The 16,477-nt window shown below is 49.3% G+C and overlaps 1 protein-coding gene across 8 annotated transcripts in view; it reads left to right on the forward strand.

Moving 5' to 3' along the window:
* RERE (arginine-glutamic acid dipeptide repeats) overlaps nucleotides 1-16,477 on the forward strand; it is a 419,625-nt gene that overhangs the window by 392,737 nt on the left and 10,411 nt on the right. For all 8 annotated transcript variants that reach the window (XM_082460931.1, XM_082460929.1, XM_082460934.1 and 5 more), the window contains one exon: nucleotides 16,288-16,450. In XM_082460931.1, coding sequence (XP_082317057.1) covers nucleotides 16,288-16,450 — 163 coding nt within the window. The remainder of the gene's footprint in view (nucleotides 1-16,287; nucleotides 16,451-16,477) is intronic.

Genomic DNA, 16,477 nt, shown 5'->3' on the forward strand with positions numbered 1-16,477 from the left:
TCCGGCCTCCTCAGTCCATGGGTTTGTGTTGTCTTGTGTTCTGTTGTGTTGTTTTGCCACCAGGAGCTAGAAGTACAACATTATCTGATATTCTTAAGGGTCCTTTTGGCACCCATGGAATTCCTGTATCTCCTTTGTGAATTAGCATGAAGCAAGGTTTAACGTTTCTCAGTAACGTGTCCCACTACCATTCGATTTTTAGGAATTTGTCTAGGCCTTCCTTGTATCGCTTTTTGACTTCCCAGGGGCTGTGCTTTTCCTGGGGCTTCCTGAGGAGACCTGACCCTCTGTCTGGGCAGAGGGCAGGCAGGCAGCCAGAGACTCTGAAAGGAGGGGCCATGGGACATCATTAAAGTCATTTAATGACAAGTCAGCTCAGTTATTATACTGTGGCAGGTATTGGTATTATTCATTCAACTGTTTATGTGTGTAATTGCTTTTGATTTGATTTCAGACAATGAATGTGTTAAATCCTAAAATACAGTTAGAACATTTGAGAGCTACATTTTCCCCCTCTGCTTCTTCTGAAGTGCAGCAGAGGCCCAAGGCCACACTTGACCTAGTCTGGCTGGGAATTCTGGGGATGGAAGGTGGTGGACCCCAGATCCTGACGCCTGGCAGGAGTAGCCCTGAGGAGCTGCTGTTGGGCGGGCAGGCCCTGGAGGAGAGTGTGGGCAAGCGAGACCTGTCGGAGGCTGCTTTGGGGTCATTTTTAGAGTATTGTTGAAGCGATTGTGGTCATTTCATCAGTTGAGAAATGACATGGCATGTTGATGGCCAGTTGTTAACCTCTGTTACCTGGGAGCAATAGCCACATTCCATTATCTCTCCTGCCCAGGGGAGTGAGACATAAAGTTTAGTTGGGACTTACTAGAAATTAAGTCATAGAACTAAAAAACATACAGCTTGACCACTTTATTAGCAGCCTTTTTGGAACAGTCGAGTGGAAGTGTACAGAGCTGTGCTGCTTCCTGTCACTAGAGGGAGCGAAAGAAAATGTCTTCAAAGCATCTGGTTGTGACATCAGAGCTTTTCTGATCATACGTGACGAGAATTTTTAAGTGGTGCAAATCAGGCCCGTTTTCCTCTTATCTGGGGTTAGTATATAGCCTTGTGTCTCTGCTGTTGTCTTAAGTAACTAACACTTGCTTCTTTATTTGCTGCCATATGTGAGTCACTGTTGAAATGATTGCTTGAGTTCCCAGGAGAGGCTCCCTACTTTTAATTATTAACACTGTGTTAGGATGTAGGTGCTTTAGTACCCCCGAAGCATCTAGAACAGCACATTAATTTTCTGGACGTATCAGCACAGTCCCTTCAGTGGGAGAGCATTGTAGGATTGACCTGGTGTCCTGAGGGGAAAAGTTGGACAGGGGGAAGAGGACACACGTAACTCAGGAGTAGGCTGAACTTCACAGACACCCCAGCTCCCACGTTCCCTGAGTACACAGCACGGAGTGGCAGAGAGACAGCCGCGACGTGGGAGAGACTGTAGAGCCCGGACCCCCGAGTCAGTGGGCCCAGGGATGCTGTGGGGTGATACAGCGAGTTGTACAACATCTTTTCCATCCTCAGCTCAGCGTCAGAAACATCGATTCTTGGGGGCGGAGGGGAGGGGGAAAAAGAAAGAAACATAGATTCTTTCTAGCTTTAACTCTTGGAGAGTCTTTTCAACTTTCTTTCTGCTTAAAGAGTTTGTGATCTAAGCCAGCAGTTTTCATTCTGGGGTTTGGGACACTATTATATTCCACATTTTCATAAGAGAATATTTTTAAAGTTCACTAATAAAGTTCACTGTAATTAATGTTATTTGGCACTTTTAAGAGTGGAGTGATGGTGTCATGAAGTTAAATAATGAGGTGTTGCAAGTCCCGCAAGCTGGACCTTTCCAACTTGTCTATTAAAGCTAATTCTGCATTGAAGTGTAGGGACAACTGGTAAACCCCAGAGTAGTCTGCTGCAGATTAGCAGGTCCATTCTCTTAGTTAATTCCTGCTGAAATGTGTAGTGATACTACATGTTCTCATTCTCGTGATGATTATCTAAGAATGGAAGCTGGGGCTGGGCAGATACAAGACTTTTTCAGTTGCCTCAGTGAGGCTTTTAGGTAGGTATATGTTCTGGTGGTTCTATTTGGGAGCTTTGGGGAGAATGCTGACCTTTGACCTGTGCTGTCTTTCGTACCATGAACTTGCCCAAAACACCATTATCATTCGCTACGCCTAACATTCCCTCATTTGACTATATAAAGTGTCTAGTTTTGTGGGGCAATGTATTAGAAGAAGGAAGTCAGTTACAGAAACCATTCTTTGGAAGATTGTTTTTTTAATTCAGTTAATTAAACTAGTCCTTTAAGTTGAACTTAGTTTTAAGTTTCTACTCCTTTTCCCAAATGGAAAGAGAATAAACATCATGGCTGTCATTTATTAAGCATATGTGTCAGGCCCCTCTTAGGCATTTCAGTCCTAACCACAGCCTTGTAAAGGAGGGAGCTACCGTTGAACCATCCCTAGTTTACAGATGAGGAAATAGAGTTTCAGAGAGGTTAACTAGCCTTCCCACGGACACATAGCTAGTCATGGAGGACTAGGAAGAACTCAGTACAGCACTAGGGGTGCTGGCTCCTAAAGCCTGTGTGTTGCGTTACTGGTTTTGAGGTTAGAGTCTGGCTCATTGTACTGTTTTGGTTTGTGCTGAACATAGATAGGTTAATGGGTGCCTGCGAGAAGTGGTCATTTGTGGCAGAAGGTGGTGACCTGGGATATATGGTTCTCGTTTGGCCACACTGGTGAGGTTTCTGGCATTACCAGGGCTCGACTGTGTGCCTGTGGCTCCCAGGGATGGGCCTGGCCAGCCCACAAGTACAGCGAGTTCATCTCTTAGGCCAGTGTAAGCATTTGAACCATTCAGATCCCTGTTGCTTCTTGAATACAATTGTACTCTTTACCCAGTTCAGCTCAATTCTGCTTTTTTTTTTTTTTTTTTCTGAGTCAGAATTTTTAAAAATATTTCATGCTTTTGCTGTTTCTAGAAATGCTGAGTTTGCTTGCTCTCTCTTTCTTAGGACTTCGTGTTTCGTTTGTGACTGTGATACAGTTATTTTCCAGTCAGGCAAAAGAACAGGCATTGTAGCTGCTACCACCACTGGGACTTTTTGGTTTGTTTCAGTGTCGTGACCAACAGTTAATGTATCTTTTACAATAGGCCAAGCACTGTCCTAAGTGTTTTGTATGCATCAGCTCTTCTTAATGTCACAGTTCAATGAGTGGGGTGCTATTCTCCATTTTTAAAATGGGGACCAGGGCCTGAGGGATATCTCTTTGGCAGTCCTGCTCTCTGCCCCGACTCTGGCTGCTCTCTCGGCAGAGTAGGGCCCTGTGGCCATGGGCTCAAGCCCGAAGTCGCCTCACAGAGAAATGTCTGCCTTTCTGTTCTCCTTCACTGCAAAGGGTTTTGACTTCTTTGGGGAAGTGAAGCAGAACTGGATAAAGGCCATTTCTGAGGCTTTCTGCAACTGGAAACTCTTTAAGATTTTAAAGCTCTTGAATTAATGAAAAGTTTCTTGAGTTTTTAGGGTCGTTTCTGGGACTCAGGTTTAGGTAATAAGAATGCAGAGCTCATCTGTCAGTGTCCTCCCTTTGTGTCACTTTTTGCTAGAAACAGCCAGTGCCCAAGAGTGACCTTTTAACAACACGTGGGGCACGAGGGAAAAATTATTTCCTAAGAGTGGGCCAAGAACACCTTATGTCTCGGGCCGGTCTCAACATAAAGTCGGGAGTGGTTTGGGGGACTTCCCTGGCGGTCCAGTGGATAAGACTCCACGCTTCCAATGCAGGGGACGCAGGTCTGATCCCTGGTCGGGGAACTAAGATCCCACATGCTGCGAGGCGCACTAAAAAAAAAAAAGTGGGAGTGGTCCAGGTATCCCCCGGGAGCACCGCTCCCTCTTCCTGCCACACCCCACATCAGTCCAGGGGAGAGGGGGTAGCTAGAGTGGGGTGACTGCAGCCACCCAGGATGGCAACGTTGGTGATTTGTCTCCAGAATGAGATTGCGGGATTTTGATGCACACATAAGGCGTGCTGATTATAAGTTTGCAGTGTCACCCAAGAGGGAAGAGATCCCAGTCAGCCCTAGAGAGTCGTCCCTACCAGTTTGTTTCAGAGATCTAGCTCCATCCAGCGTTTTAAAGACGTGGGTTAGATGGCCAAGGAAGCTTCCAGCTCCCCTCTGGGCAGTCAGCCCACGGTGGCAGCGTGATCTTCCCGAGCCCCCTCGGGCTGGGGATGCTGCCAAGGGAGCCTACGGGGCCCCTGAGAGGACCGACCCACCCGTGCGCCCTCACAGGCTCTGCACCCGCAGCAGCCTCCTGCGGGGGCCAGCCCCCCCAGCCCCCGGCGGGGAGCCCTGAGGAGGCCTAGATAGGAACCTGGGCAGGCCGGGGGCGCGGGGAGCCCTCCGAGCCCACACCACGAGCTGCGGCGAGGGATCCACAGGTGGTTTTCATAAACTACAGCCCAGAGCCCTGGTGGGTCGCATTGCGCGAGTGTTCTGAGCTACAGCGAGCGCGTTTGTGTGAGCCACCTGCACGATGCTTGGAGACCCCCGGACCCCGGAGCAGCTGTGGCCACGGTGCCCAGCACACCTGCGTGTCCTGGGAGCGCAGACTGAGTGACCTTTCCTTCCTCCGATGGCAGCCTCGTGGGGAGTGCCACGTGGGGGGTGGCACAGGCTGTTTCCTGGGGGGCCTCGGGGGGGCGGGTGCTTCCCTCGTGTTCTGTCGGCAGCTGTCTGTCCATCCTGTGGTCCCCTTTCTTCCCACCACGTCCGCCCAGGTGAGCTAAGTGTCCTGCACCCCAGGCATCTGTGAGGTGTTCCAGACTTGGGCTGCTTCTCCTGGGTCGTAGTGAAGCGGTGGTGAGGAAACCCATGTGTAAATCTGCCACCCAGAGCTGCTAGGATCAGCTGGGAGACGTGGCCCCCACTGGTAGGGGCCTGCGTGGCCGGTTATCTTACCGCTTTCCCACACTGCCACTCCTCTTTGGCACTCTCTTTACCCGCCCAAGCAAACTCTGGTGTCCTCCGCCTCCCCTGCTGGCGATCTTCTCACAGCTGGAGGAGTTTGAGGTCCCCTCACCTCCTCTCCTAGGAGCTAACCATGAAGGAACAGGCACAGGAATTGGGGGGACACACCTCAGCCGGAACAGCTTGTGTGTAGAGAGCTGCTGACCCCTCGGCCTCCTCCCTGGAGTTCTTTTGTGCTAAAAGCTGCCGTGAAGCAACTGCTGGCCGCGTGTGTGAGACGGGAGCACAGAGAAGCACAGGTTTGGTTTGCAAGCTTGTCTGGATTTTTCCAAGATCTTTGCCTTAGGTTAAATCCAAAATTCAAGTGAAAGACATGACACGTTTCACATCTGGGATGCTGTACTGTAACTGTGTTTTTGTGCTTTGAAGAGCAGTCTTTGCTTCTGTTCCTTTTATTAAACAAATGTGATAGAATGACAAAATTAAATACCCCTTTCCCTCCTTTCTTTGTAATGAGGAAGTCTATCCTTTATTTCAAAATTCAACTTGCAGAAATTGATTGTACTTGGTAATTTGCTGTGCGTCCCTAAAAAGCATAAAATAGAAGAAGCAGTGTTGCTACAATAGCTGCTCTCGTTCCCTGGCAGTCATTACAGGTTCTCCAGGACAAACACGTTGTCTCCTGCCTGTCCTTTCTGAGCTCAAAAATGGCTTTCCCTCCAGCCCCGTTAATTCAGTTATCACCTCGGGAAATGCACAGATATAACTGATGATCCCTTTAAAACGTCCTGTAGCATGCCACCCTCTCCCATCCTTCATCTTTTGTCCCATTCCTGTCATTAAATGTTACATTGCCAATGTATGTTTTATAGGGTGACCCTGGCGGATGTCACTTTGATACTGTGTAGGGATAATAAGATTGCACACACAATGAAAGGCCGATAAATAGAAAAATGTTTACGAGACAGAGAATGGCGGTTTTAACAGTTTTATGGCTTTCTTTTTCCCCCTCTCTTTTCTCCCCCTTTGCTGGTAGAATTGTGGTTTTGTTACAGGAACTAGAAAACATTAAGAAGGGTGATGTGGTGATAGACCCAATGGCGGTGAAATCCCACTTGCCCTGTTGCTGAACTCCAATAAAGTGAATTCAGGAAATAATGAAGTATTCAGCTTGTGGGAAAGAAAACCGATTTCAGTGAATGAATTCTTGAGGTTTGGGAGGCCCTACAGAGAAAATGAGACTTCTGGTGTTGACGTTATTATATATTTAAAATGTTAACAGTCTGTATTTAAACAAACACCCCAGTAAAACCAAAAATAAAGGCCCCCCAGTGGGCGCGTCTGCGGGGATCCGTGTTAAGCAAAGGCCGTCGGTCACGTGCTGTGCCACAGGCTGATGTGGGCCCCGCACGTGGCTGGGAGCCCTTCAGTTCAGGCTGGGCTTTAGACCAATTCGTGATGGTCTTGATCTGTGTCTTCAAATGAGTCATTTCCAGATCTGTTACTTACGTTTTGTTACTGTTGTTGTTTTTGGTGAAGGGGCAGAACCTTCGGCGGCGCTCAGTTGGTGGTTTAATGGAGCCACTTGGGGAGGAGGCAGCAAGAGTGGAGGCTCAGGAGCTCCCCCCAGTGGCCCATGAGTCACAGTTGGAAGTCGCCGCTTTAATTAGACGCCTCTAGCTGGAAGTAGTTTGGAAGCATGCCCTGTAGCATGTGCAGAAGTCTTTTCTTGAGGGACTCTACCGGATCTAAACTCTCAAGCTTCCTCAGGGAAGGAGGAGTCACTGCTTTGGGGTGAAGAGGCGTGTGAAGGCCCCTTGCTCGGCACAGGTTTGTGACATTTGTAGCCTAGAGCGAGAAGTGGGCAGAGGGCTTCTGTAACAGGAGCCCCTGGACGGCCTGAGGTGTGGCGAGCAGGTCAGGAGGGTGCCCATGGCAGTGGGCTCCCAGAGTCCGTCCAGTGTTGTCCCTGGTGTCTGTTCTTGGTATGGGAAGTAGGACATGTTTCTCTGGGCTTGTGCATAATTCTGATTGTGCACTCGTGCCTACCAAATGTGTGTCTGACCTTGGTCCCCCCAAGAGTTGCTTCAGGCGGGTGCGGTTCTGTAATTCATGGGTGAAGTGGCAGAGGGGGGGTTTCTCCCTCAGGTGGGAAGGCCAGCTGCCCATTGTGATGAGGAATGCACGGTGTCTTCTGTGCTCTTCAGCCACCACTGTCCAGGCTCCAGTTAGCGGGTTTAAGATACTATAGAAATGAACTCTGTAGATCAAAGAGAACTCAAATTTGAGCCTCTGACTTTAAAAAAAAATTGCTGTTTCCGCTTACTTCATAGCAGAGTGGTTAAGAACATAAGACTCTGGGCAGCCCCAGGGCTGCCAACTGAAGCTATGACCTCTTCTCCCTGTGGCTTGGTTGTTTCATTTGTAAAGCAGGGGTAATGAAGATATGAGGATACTATGAAGATTAAGTATATTAAAGTATGGAAAGTGCATATTTATAGTGCTTAGCTATTGTTATTATAGATTTTATAGCCCAGTAAAATGTGGTTTGTTGGTTCGTAAATAAAGCTGCTGGTGAGGAAGTGGTGGCATTGGATTCCTAAGCCCACCCTCCCGCCAGCCCTGACGCCCACCTTTAGAGCAGCTGCTTCCAAGTGACCACGCACGCGCAAGGATTCAGTTTTCATTGGCCTGTGGGAAATGAAAAATAAGAACAATGTAGTCATTTTGCATAACACTAAATATCAAATTAAGGAACCCTTATTTGGAGATTGTCTATCTTTTTCTGCTTTTTAGAGATAAAATGTCATTTCTTTTGTGAAATAACGGTGAGATCAGGCAGTTATTTTCAGTGACCTTACTTGGCAAAATAAAAAGTTGGCAATCTTGCTTCCATTTCTCAAAAGTTTTACCCTTTTAGTGTTTGTTTCAGGTGAATTTTAGTTCTCAAGAAATACTCATTCCGTCAGATGTTTATTGAATACTTATTATATTCAAGATGTTGCCCTAGACCTCTGGGGTGGGTCCCACGGATGAGGTGGGCATAGACTTGGGGAGCTGGGCAAGCTCATTCATGGTTGCAGTCCAAGGGAGAGCCTGTGTGTACAGCACAGAGGAGTGAGACCGCGTTGCGATGGCCTCGTGGCTGGGGAGACGGGTGAAGGAGGGCTTCGAGGAGAAGACGACATCTGGGATGGCCGGAGCCCTGAGTGGTGAGGAGGACTTGGACCGGACATCAAGGAGACAGAGTAGTGAGCGGTTCATGGGGCTGCATCCTGCCAGCAGCAGGAACGCACCGAGGAACAGTGAACTGGCCGTTGTGTTTGGTGTAAGCCAGAGACCATGAGAGGTGGGGAATGCAGTCAAAAGGTCTTCTGGGGACAGAGGGAAAGGCCTGGAGGAAGCAGTGAAGCAGCTGGGCATTTGTTCTGTAGGCCTCGAGGAGCCTTCAGTGATTCAGAGAGGAAAGTTGACGAGGTCAGAGCTGCGCTTTGGGAGGACTGACCTAGTCTCTGTGGGGGAGGGGACAAGCCAGTCCAGGACTGCAGGTCTGGACATCCGCGTGAAGGTGTGGGACCAGAGGTAGGATCTGCAGGTGGCCGAGGTCAGCAGCTAAAGAAGTTAGAGCTTAGGAAATCTCAGTACAATTTTGAGTTTAAAAAACCCAGATCTATTCCCATTCCTTCACAATGTTCAAATGTAGTGGTGGTAATTGTTTAAAAAAAAAAAGAAAAGAAAAGAAAAGAATTTTTTCTTTCCTTTACCTGCACAATTGGGATTTTAAACAGGGGCAGCAGAGTGCCTGGTTCAGGAATATCTCTGAGGGTCTTCATGTGGCCTTGTCATTTTAACCAGTTACACCCAGGAGGCCTTGCCGGACTTCCAAAGTCTTGCCTTTCCTCCCTTCCCTTCGTCTCTCCAGGAAAGGAGCTGGATGTGGGTGAAGAGGGCAAGGCGGGCCAGGAGCCTGCCCCGAAGCAAGAGGCCCCCTCGCGTGGGGCTTCCTCCCGCGTGGCCTGCTGGGTCAGGGCGCTGCGGTTTCCTGCTGTGCGCCTTCAAGCATGTCGTCGTCCTCCCAAATGCACGCCGAGACCGCAGAGGTGGTATTTAACGATTAGCAGCGGAGCCAGCTGGCTGGGGGCGCCTTTAGCGATTAGGGGATTCGGTTGGTTAACAAAAGAAGGAGCCCAGGACAGCATTGCTTTAATTACCAGAGTCGTTGCTGGAAGACAACCAGTTGCCTGCTGGAGGAAGATCTGTAAAGGTGGCTGCCCCTGAAGACGGTGGATGGTGGTACCCAGTGCCCAGCGTCTCACCTCAGATGTTCTAGACAGTTGTCAGATTCAGCCCTTGAATCCTCGGGGAGTGAAGGGAAAGAATGACTTGCGTGGGAGTCTGTGCCAGGAAATTTAACTGACTTGCTTCGCTACCCTTGAATTAGTAGTTTTTGCCAAGAAACAGTGCCGCTGTAATTCCCAGGCAGAGGTGGCCATGGAAATCAGAGGGCCTGAGCTCGGCTCCGGTTAGAGCAGCGCTTCCCAGGAGACACGTCCCAGGCAGGCTTCCTAGCACCGGCTCCAGTGGCCACAGTGTCATTTCCTGGGGCCCTGGGTTGGGGAATGAAGCAGCTCGAAGCAACTCTGTGCCATGTTTCCTTCTCCCTCCTGCCCCACTGGGTTTGGGGCCTTGTTTCATAACTACTCATTGCTTCCTGGACCTTCTCCCTGGAAAAACACACTTTTTTTTTTTTTTTAAAGCTTTAGATCTCTCCATAGTGGTGGGTTTCTTCTCCCTTTTTACCTGGACCACCGAAGAAGGAGCCAGCTGGCGACTGAAGGGCACATTCTTCAAACAGGAGTTTTCGCAGAGGAGCACCACCCTGATTCTAATCGTCCCTCGGCCTGCTGGCTTAGGGCGTTGTGTGGGGACCACTGAGCGGCGCTTGCTCCACACACTCAAGTGAAAATACTCATTTAGCGTCTGAACAGTTAATAATATGTCTTAGAGAAATAAGGTAATTTCTTCTGAATGTTTACTTTCTAACCCCTGCAGTGGGGTGTGTCAGTTGCGTGTGAAGGTCAGTTGCCACTTCGTGGGGCCTGTCCACCACGTTGTCTGCTGACTGTGGTAGGTGACCTTGAAGGGCCTGTAAAATAGCTTCAGAAGAAACTGTGTTTATAATGCCATCGTCGTGAGCAGCTCCAGGCCTCCGCCACTTAGTAGGCAGTGTTTGGCTGGGAGAGGAGGGTGCCTGTTGAAACTTTGGTAAAGGAGAAGTCCCTTTCCCCTCACCAGCAGAAGGGGCACTTGTGGGCGCCCCCCGCTGGGTACCTCCTGAGGCTGGTGCCGGGCACTGAGTATGGTGCAGGGACCGGGTTCAATTACCCACCTGCCTCCCTGCGTGTTCCGGAAGCAGGAGACTGGTTTCCAGGGCCTTGCTTAATACAGCTTAACGGAAGACCAGCGGGCATCATTGTTTTCTGCCGGTTCACAGAACCGTGTTGTGAGAATGGAAGAGAAAGGAACACTGTTGTGTACCCTGAATGGAGAGCGGGGTGTGCGTGTACTGGGTTATTGACAAAAGACTGAGGCCTCCCTTGGCTTGTAAAGAGAGGACCTGATCATAGATGGCAACGCTGGACTCTGTGTGCGAGCGGGGATCCCTGGACCTCATCTTCCACCACCTTGGAGGGTTGAGACTTCTGTGGATGGTTGTAGCAGTAATAATTATGTGACAGTTGCAGCAAATTGGACTCAGTCTTGGGTGTACCCCTAGGCTTCAGTAATGGGATGAAAATAATTGACTGCCTGTTCCTGCCTCCGCACTAGCCTCCCAGAGGGCCCATGTCTGGGGAGTTCGTGCTGGGCTGCGGGGAGAGAACCCGGGGAGTGGGGAGCTTGCTCTGTGATGGTCCTGGGGACAGACGTGCTCGCTGACAACGAACCTTTGATACTTGAAGTGCCTACAGCACCTTCCTCTTCAACAGTCTCTTCTATGCTTTCATTTCCCCAAGCAAGGTCCCTTAGAGAGAAGACGTGTAGCTCATCTTACTTCAGAAAAATAAATTATCTTGTTTTTTTAATTGAAGTATAGTTGATTTACAATGTTGTGCCCATCTCTGCTGTACAGCAAAGTGACCCAGTTACACACGTGCAGACATTCTTTTTTTTAATATTCTTTTCCATTATGCTTCATCACAGGAGAGTGAATATAGCTCCTGTGCTATACAGTAGGACCTTGTTGTTTATCCATTCTTTCTTTTAATATATATATTTTATTTATTTGTTTGTTTGTTTATTTTTGGCCGCGTTGGGTCTTTGCTGCTGCGCGCCGGCTTCCTCTGAGAGATGACTTCAGCCCCTTCCTTTGCTTCTTTGCCCAGGCACTAAACCAGTTTAGTTCCTTGAGCCTGTGCAGTTCTGCCCCGAGACGCGAGGTGTGTTGACTGTGAGGCCTTGTTGCGGGATGAGGTTCGAGCACTGGGGACAAAATGATCGTTACAGGCCATTTGTGTCAACAGCGTTTATGCCTCTATGTGCGCTTGCAACGCAAGCAGGAGCTCATTTGCAAGGCTGCCTTTGTGGAGCTGCCTTTTGATCAGTGATTGCCTGTGTTAATGTTTCAGTAAGCTATTGATTTCTGCAACAGCTTTTGTTCCCTGAATTTATGTGCAGTGGGTCTCCACTGCACACGCTATGCATGTTTGATTAAAATTCAATTGACTTCATTCCTGGTGAGGCCTCAAGCTGCTTCACTCCCTATTTGTAGAACGAAAGCTTTCCCCGACATATTCTTTTGTTTGTGCTCACGACCTAGCCACCCATGCAGTCACCAATATACTGTTTCTAATCCTCCTAGATTTGCTCCATTCCAATGTTTAATCCCTTCCTAGACATTACAGTGGTTGAGAGGCAGCTGATAAAACCTGGTCTGGATTTTTTTTTTTTTTTAGTCAACTCATCGATGTATGGTGTGCATACCATATAGATCATAAAAATGCATCCACTTAAAGTGCACAAGTTCAGTGAGTTTTGACAACTGTATACATCCATGTAACACCACCGTCGATTTATAGAACCAGCCCCATCACCCCAAAAGATCTCCATTGCCTACCCCTCATGCTCCAGACTCCAGACAACCACTCATTTGCTTTTTGTGATTATAGATTTGTCTTTTCTAGAATGGAATCATACAGTCTGTATGTACCCTTTGGTGTTCGGCTGCTTTCATTCAACATGATGTCTTTGAGATTCATCCATTGGTTGTATCCATCAGTAGTTTGTTCCTTTTTACTGCCAAGTGGTATTCTTGTGAGTGGGTGTACCATAATATGTTTATCCGTTTTCCCGTTGAGGGGCTCTTTGACTTGTTCCCGGTTTTTGGCTATGAAGAGTAAAGTTTTAATGAACACTTGTATAAAAGTCTTCATGTGCACATATGTTTTTATTCCTTTGGGGTAAACACCTAAGAGTCGAATCATTTGCTAGGTCGTATGGTACATATTTGGCTTTCTAAGAACTGCCAAACAGTTTTACAAAGTGGTTTGACCATTTTACATTTCCACCAGCAGTGTATGAGATTTCTCGTCACTCCCCTATCTTCCCGAATTTTGAAATTTATATTCTTTCATTTTAATGTCAACAGTCCTTCAGACTTGGTCATTTTGATCCTTGGTACTCAGATGGTGGAATCTGTTCCGGGCTCCTTGTTTAAAAGCTGTTTCTATTTTATTTTACTTTATTTTATTTTATTTTTGGCTGCGTTGGGTCTTCGTTGCTGTGTGCAGGCTTTCTCTAGTTGTGGCGAGCGGGGGCTACTCTTCGTTGTGGTGCGCGGGCTTCTCATTGCGGTGGCTTTTCTTGTTGCGGAGTGCGGGCTTCAGTAGTTGTGGCGCACGGGCTTAGCTGCTCCGCAGCATGTGGGATCTTCCCGGACCAGGGCTCGAACCCGTGTCCCCTGCATTGACAGGCGGATTCTTAACCACTGCGCCACCAGGGAAGTCCCCATACCATCTTTTGATACCATTTGAAACTCTTTCAGAACATTCATGTGTGAGAAATAGAAAGGATCCCTCATAACCATGTGAGTCAGTAGCGCACACGGACCAGGGCTGTGCAGAAACGTCAGGGCGGCTCTTGTTCACAGCCTTCAGGTCAAACCGAGGTGTGACAGAGACACTGGTGGTCATGCCTCCCCTCCAGGTTTCTCGCCCATTTTTGTTTCCTTCCACCTCCTCTAGCTTCACATTTCCCCTTACATCCGAGGCCTCTGTCACGCTTGACCCCTAAAACAGCTTCAGCTAAAGGCAGAAGTGGGAGGAACAGGAACCACTTTGGATTTCCTCATTCTTTTTTCCAGCCCTGGGATTGGGCCATGATTTACTGCACCAGCTGCCCTTTTGAACTGAAGAAGCATGCCACTCTGACACAGTGCTTGAAGGGTGATAGTGACCTGCCTTGGCTTCTGTTCTGTGTTTTCTCATAGGAAAACCAGAACCCAGGTCACTTTTATGTCAGCACAGGTCTCTTAATCCCCTAGTGGATTTATGAGTTTGAGCCCGCCAACAGCAAAAGATCAGTATAGATAAATGACTTTCTAAGTCAGGAAGGTAGGAAGTAAAGAGGCAGAAGCCGGGAGGTTTCTTAGATCGTAACCTTAGGGGCTCAGGATACTCCACTCACCATGAGGACCATCATTTGTGGTCTAGCATGTAATAGACAAGGTAGAAATCCAAGGGCAATTCCTACATTTTCCCTTGTTGTTCAGTTACCATCTCATGGAACTGAAAAGGGGGTGGGAAGCGTCCTTGGTGGCTGGTTCCTGGCCTCCTTGGCCTGGGGTCGTGTTTCATCTCTTAAAACACTGGCAATCCCTAGCGTTTCGTTCAGTGGTGCTTGGAAAGACTAAAGCACAGCCACAGCTCCAAGAGATACAGGCTGTAGCCTTGTGGGAACTGGTCAGGAGTCCTTGAATCACAGATCCTTTAAGGGTCTGATGACAGCTGTGGTTCTGTGTCTTAGAAAATGCACAGAGATGGGACTTTCCGGGTGGTGCAGTGGTTAAGAATCTGCCTGCCAATGCAGGGGACACGGGTTCGAGTCCTGGTCCGGGCAGATCCCACGTGCCGCCGAGCAGCTAAGCCCGTGCGCCACAACTCCTGAGCCTGCGCTCTAGAGCCCGCAAGCCACAACTACTGAGCCCACATGCCACAACTACTGAAGCCCACGTGCCTAGAGCCCATGCTCTGCAACAAGAGAAGCCACCTCAATGAGAAGCCCGCGCACCACAACGAAGAGTAGCCTCCGCTCGGCGCAACTACAGAAACAAGGACCCAATGCAGCCAAAAAGAAAAAAAAAAAAAAAAAAGAAAATGCACAAAGAATCCAGCTCTCAGTAGTGAGTACTCAGCACACATGCGTCACCTGCTTTGCGGAAACCATTTCCCCACCTCAGATCTGCCCACTCCTCTCCCAGCTTACTTGCCGTTGGGTTCCCAGGCCGTTTCCTTCTAGGGGTGTGTTCACTGAAACCTCATCTGACTGGGCACTCCACCAGTCCCAGGAGTTCATCGTGTGGTACCTGTGCTTCTCTGTCTCTTTCAGTCTCCTCAACACTGGTCTTCCCAGCTAGACCTCAGGTCACTGGAGGACAGAATCTTCGCTTCTCTTTTTTGGCCCCTCCATTCACAAGGCGGAGAGCCTTCTGTGAGGCAGAGTGGGCTTTGGCCAAGTAGCTCCCACCTTCAGATGTGGGACGCACCACCACACACCCCCTGCCACCCCCCTGCCAGGGACACGTCCCAAGATACCATCTGTCAGGTTAACTGACTTTCTACAGTATTGATTTAATTAGGGAAGATCAGTGTGATCGAGGCTCTCTCACTGTTTTAACTGTTTTTTTTTAAATAAATTTATTTATTTAATTTATTTATTTTTGGCTGTGTTGGGTCTTCATTGCTGCACACAGGCTTTCTCTAGTTGTGGTGAGTGGCGGCTACTCTTCATTGCAGTGCGCAGGCTTCTCATTGCAGTGGCTTCTCTTGTTGCGGAGTATGGGCTCTAGGCGCGAGGGCTCAGTAGTTGTGGCTTGCAGGCTTTAGAGCGCAGGCTCAGTAGTTGTGGCGCACAGGCTTAGTTGGTCTGCGGCATGTGGGATCTTCCCGGACCAGGGCTCGAACCCGTGTCCTCTGCATTGGCAGGCAGATTCTTAACCACTGCACCACCAGGGAAGTCTGTTATAACTGTTTTTTAAACGTTCCAAGTAGAGGCACTTTATCTTGGGGTGTTTGTTTTAAGAAAACGGTCTTTTGTCAGCCAGGGTTAGTGGAACACACCATACGACCGTCCCCCCCCACCCCCCCGTGTGTGTACACGTACAGTGTGCCCGTTGAGCCCCTTGGGGCTGGGAGTGCCAAAAACGCTTTTTTTTTTTCAAGTTGCATTTGGACTCATGTCCACTTGCTGTGTTTTTAAGAAAGATGTCTTGCCTCCTGTTCTTTTGGGCCATGCATGAAAGGAGGAGCTCCTTTGGCCTGAAACACTGACCTGGTGACACGTGGCCTTTCATCTCCACCCAGCGCCACTGTGTGCTGTGTCCGCTCTTAACCTTTTTCGCCAGCCCCCGGTCTCGCCTTCAGCACCCAGTGCCGGCTTGTCTGGGATGGGCATTCGGCTGTAGAGCAGTTTGCCTGGGTTTGGGGTCTGTTCTTCCTGACCTTCCTCCTGGCCCCAGTTCCTGCCACCTCAGTTGTTTGCTTTGGTTTCTGGAATGGTCTAACTGGCCGGGTATTTCCGTGTCGCCCCTGTGTGGATTAACTGAAACGCTGTGAAGAGATCATCCTCTGTGTGTGCACCCATGCACACGCGCGCGCACACACACACACACACACACAGCTGGAGGGCAGGGGTCTTCCTTTCTGTCAGCGATTTATTGATGCACCTCCAGTGCTTAGAACAGTGGCGGCATCTGCACATAGTAGGCACCCAGCAGATACCTGTTGAGCAAATGAATGTTCCTGATGTCTAGAAGTTAACGCTCCAAGGGGCTGGCCCCGGTGGCCTGGCAGCTCTGCAGGTGTGTCTTGAGGGAGCCCAGGCCTCCGGACAGCTGTCGTAAAGCCAGCCTCTGCTCCCGGCGCGAGAGGCAGTGCTGGGGTGAGGGCGCTTCCCTCACAGCCGGCCCTTCTTTCGTGCAGGGAGAACTGATCACCTTCTATTACTACTGAGGGCGCTTCCCTCACAGCCGGCCCTTCTTTCGTGCAGGGAGAACTGATCACCTTCTATTACTACTGGAAGAAAACCCCGGAAGCAGCCAGCTCCCGGGCTCACCGCAGGCACCGCAGGCAGGCCGTGTTCAGGAGGATTAAGACCCGCACTGCATCCACGCCCGTCAACACGCCCTCCAGACCCCCGTCCAGTGAATTCTGTAAGTGGGGGCTTTGCACACGCAGCC

This window comes from Balaenoptera physalus (assembly GCF_965194825.1).
Source record: "Balaenoptera physalus genome assembly, chromosome: 1".
In the NCBI taxonomy this organism is placed as follows: Eukaryota; Metazoa; Chordata; class Mammalia; order Artiodactyla; family Balaenopteridae; genus Balaenoptera; species Balaenoptera physalus.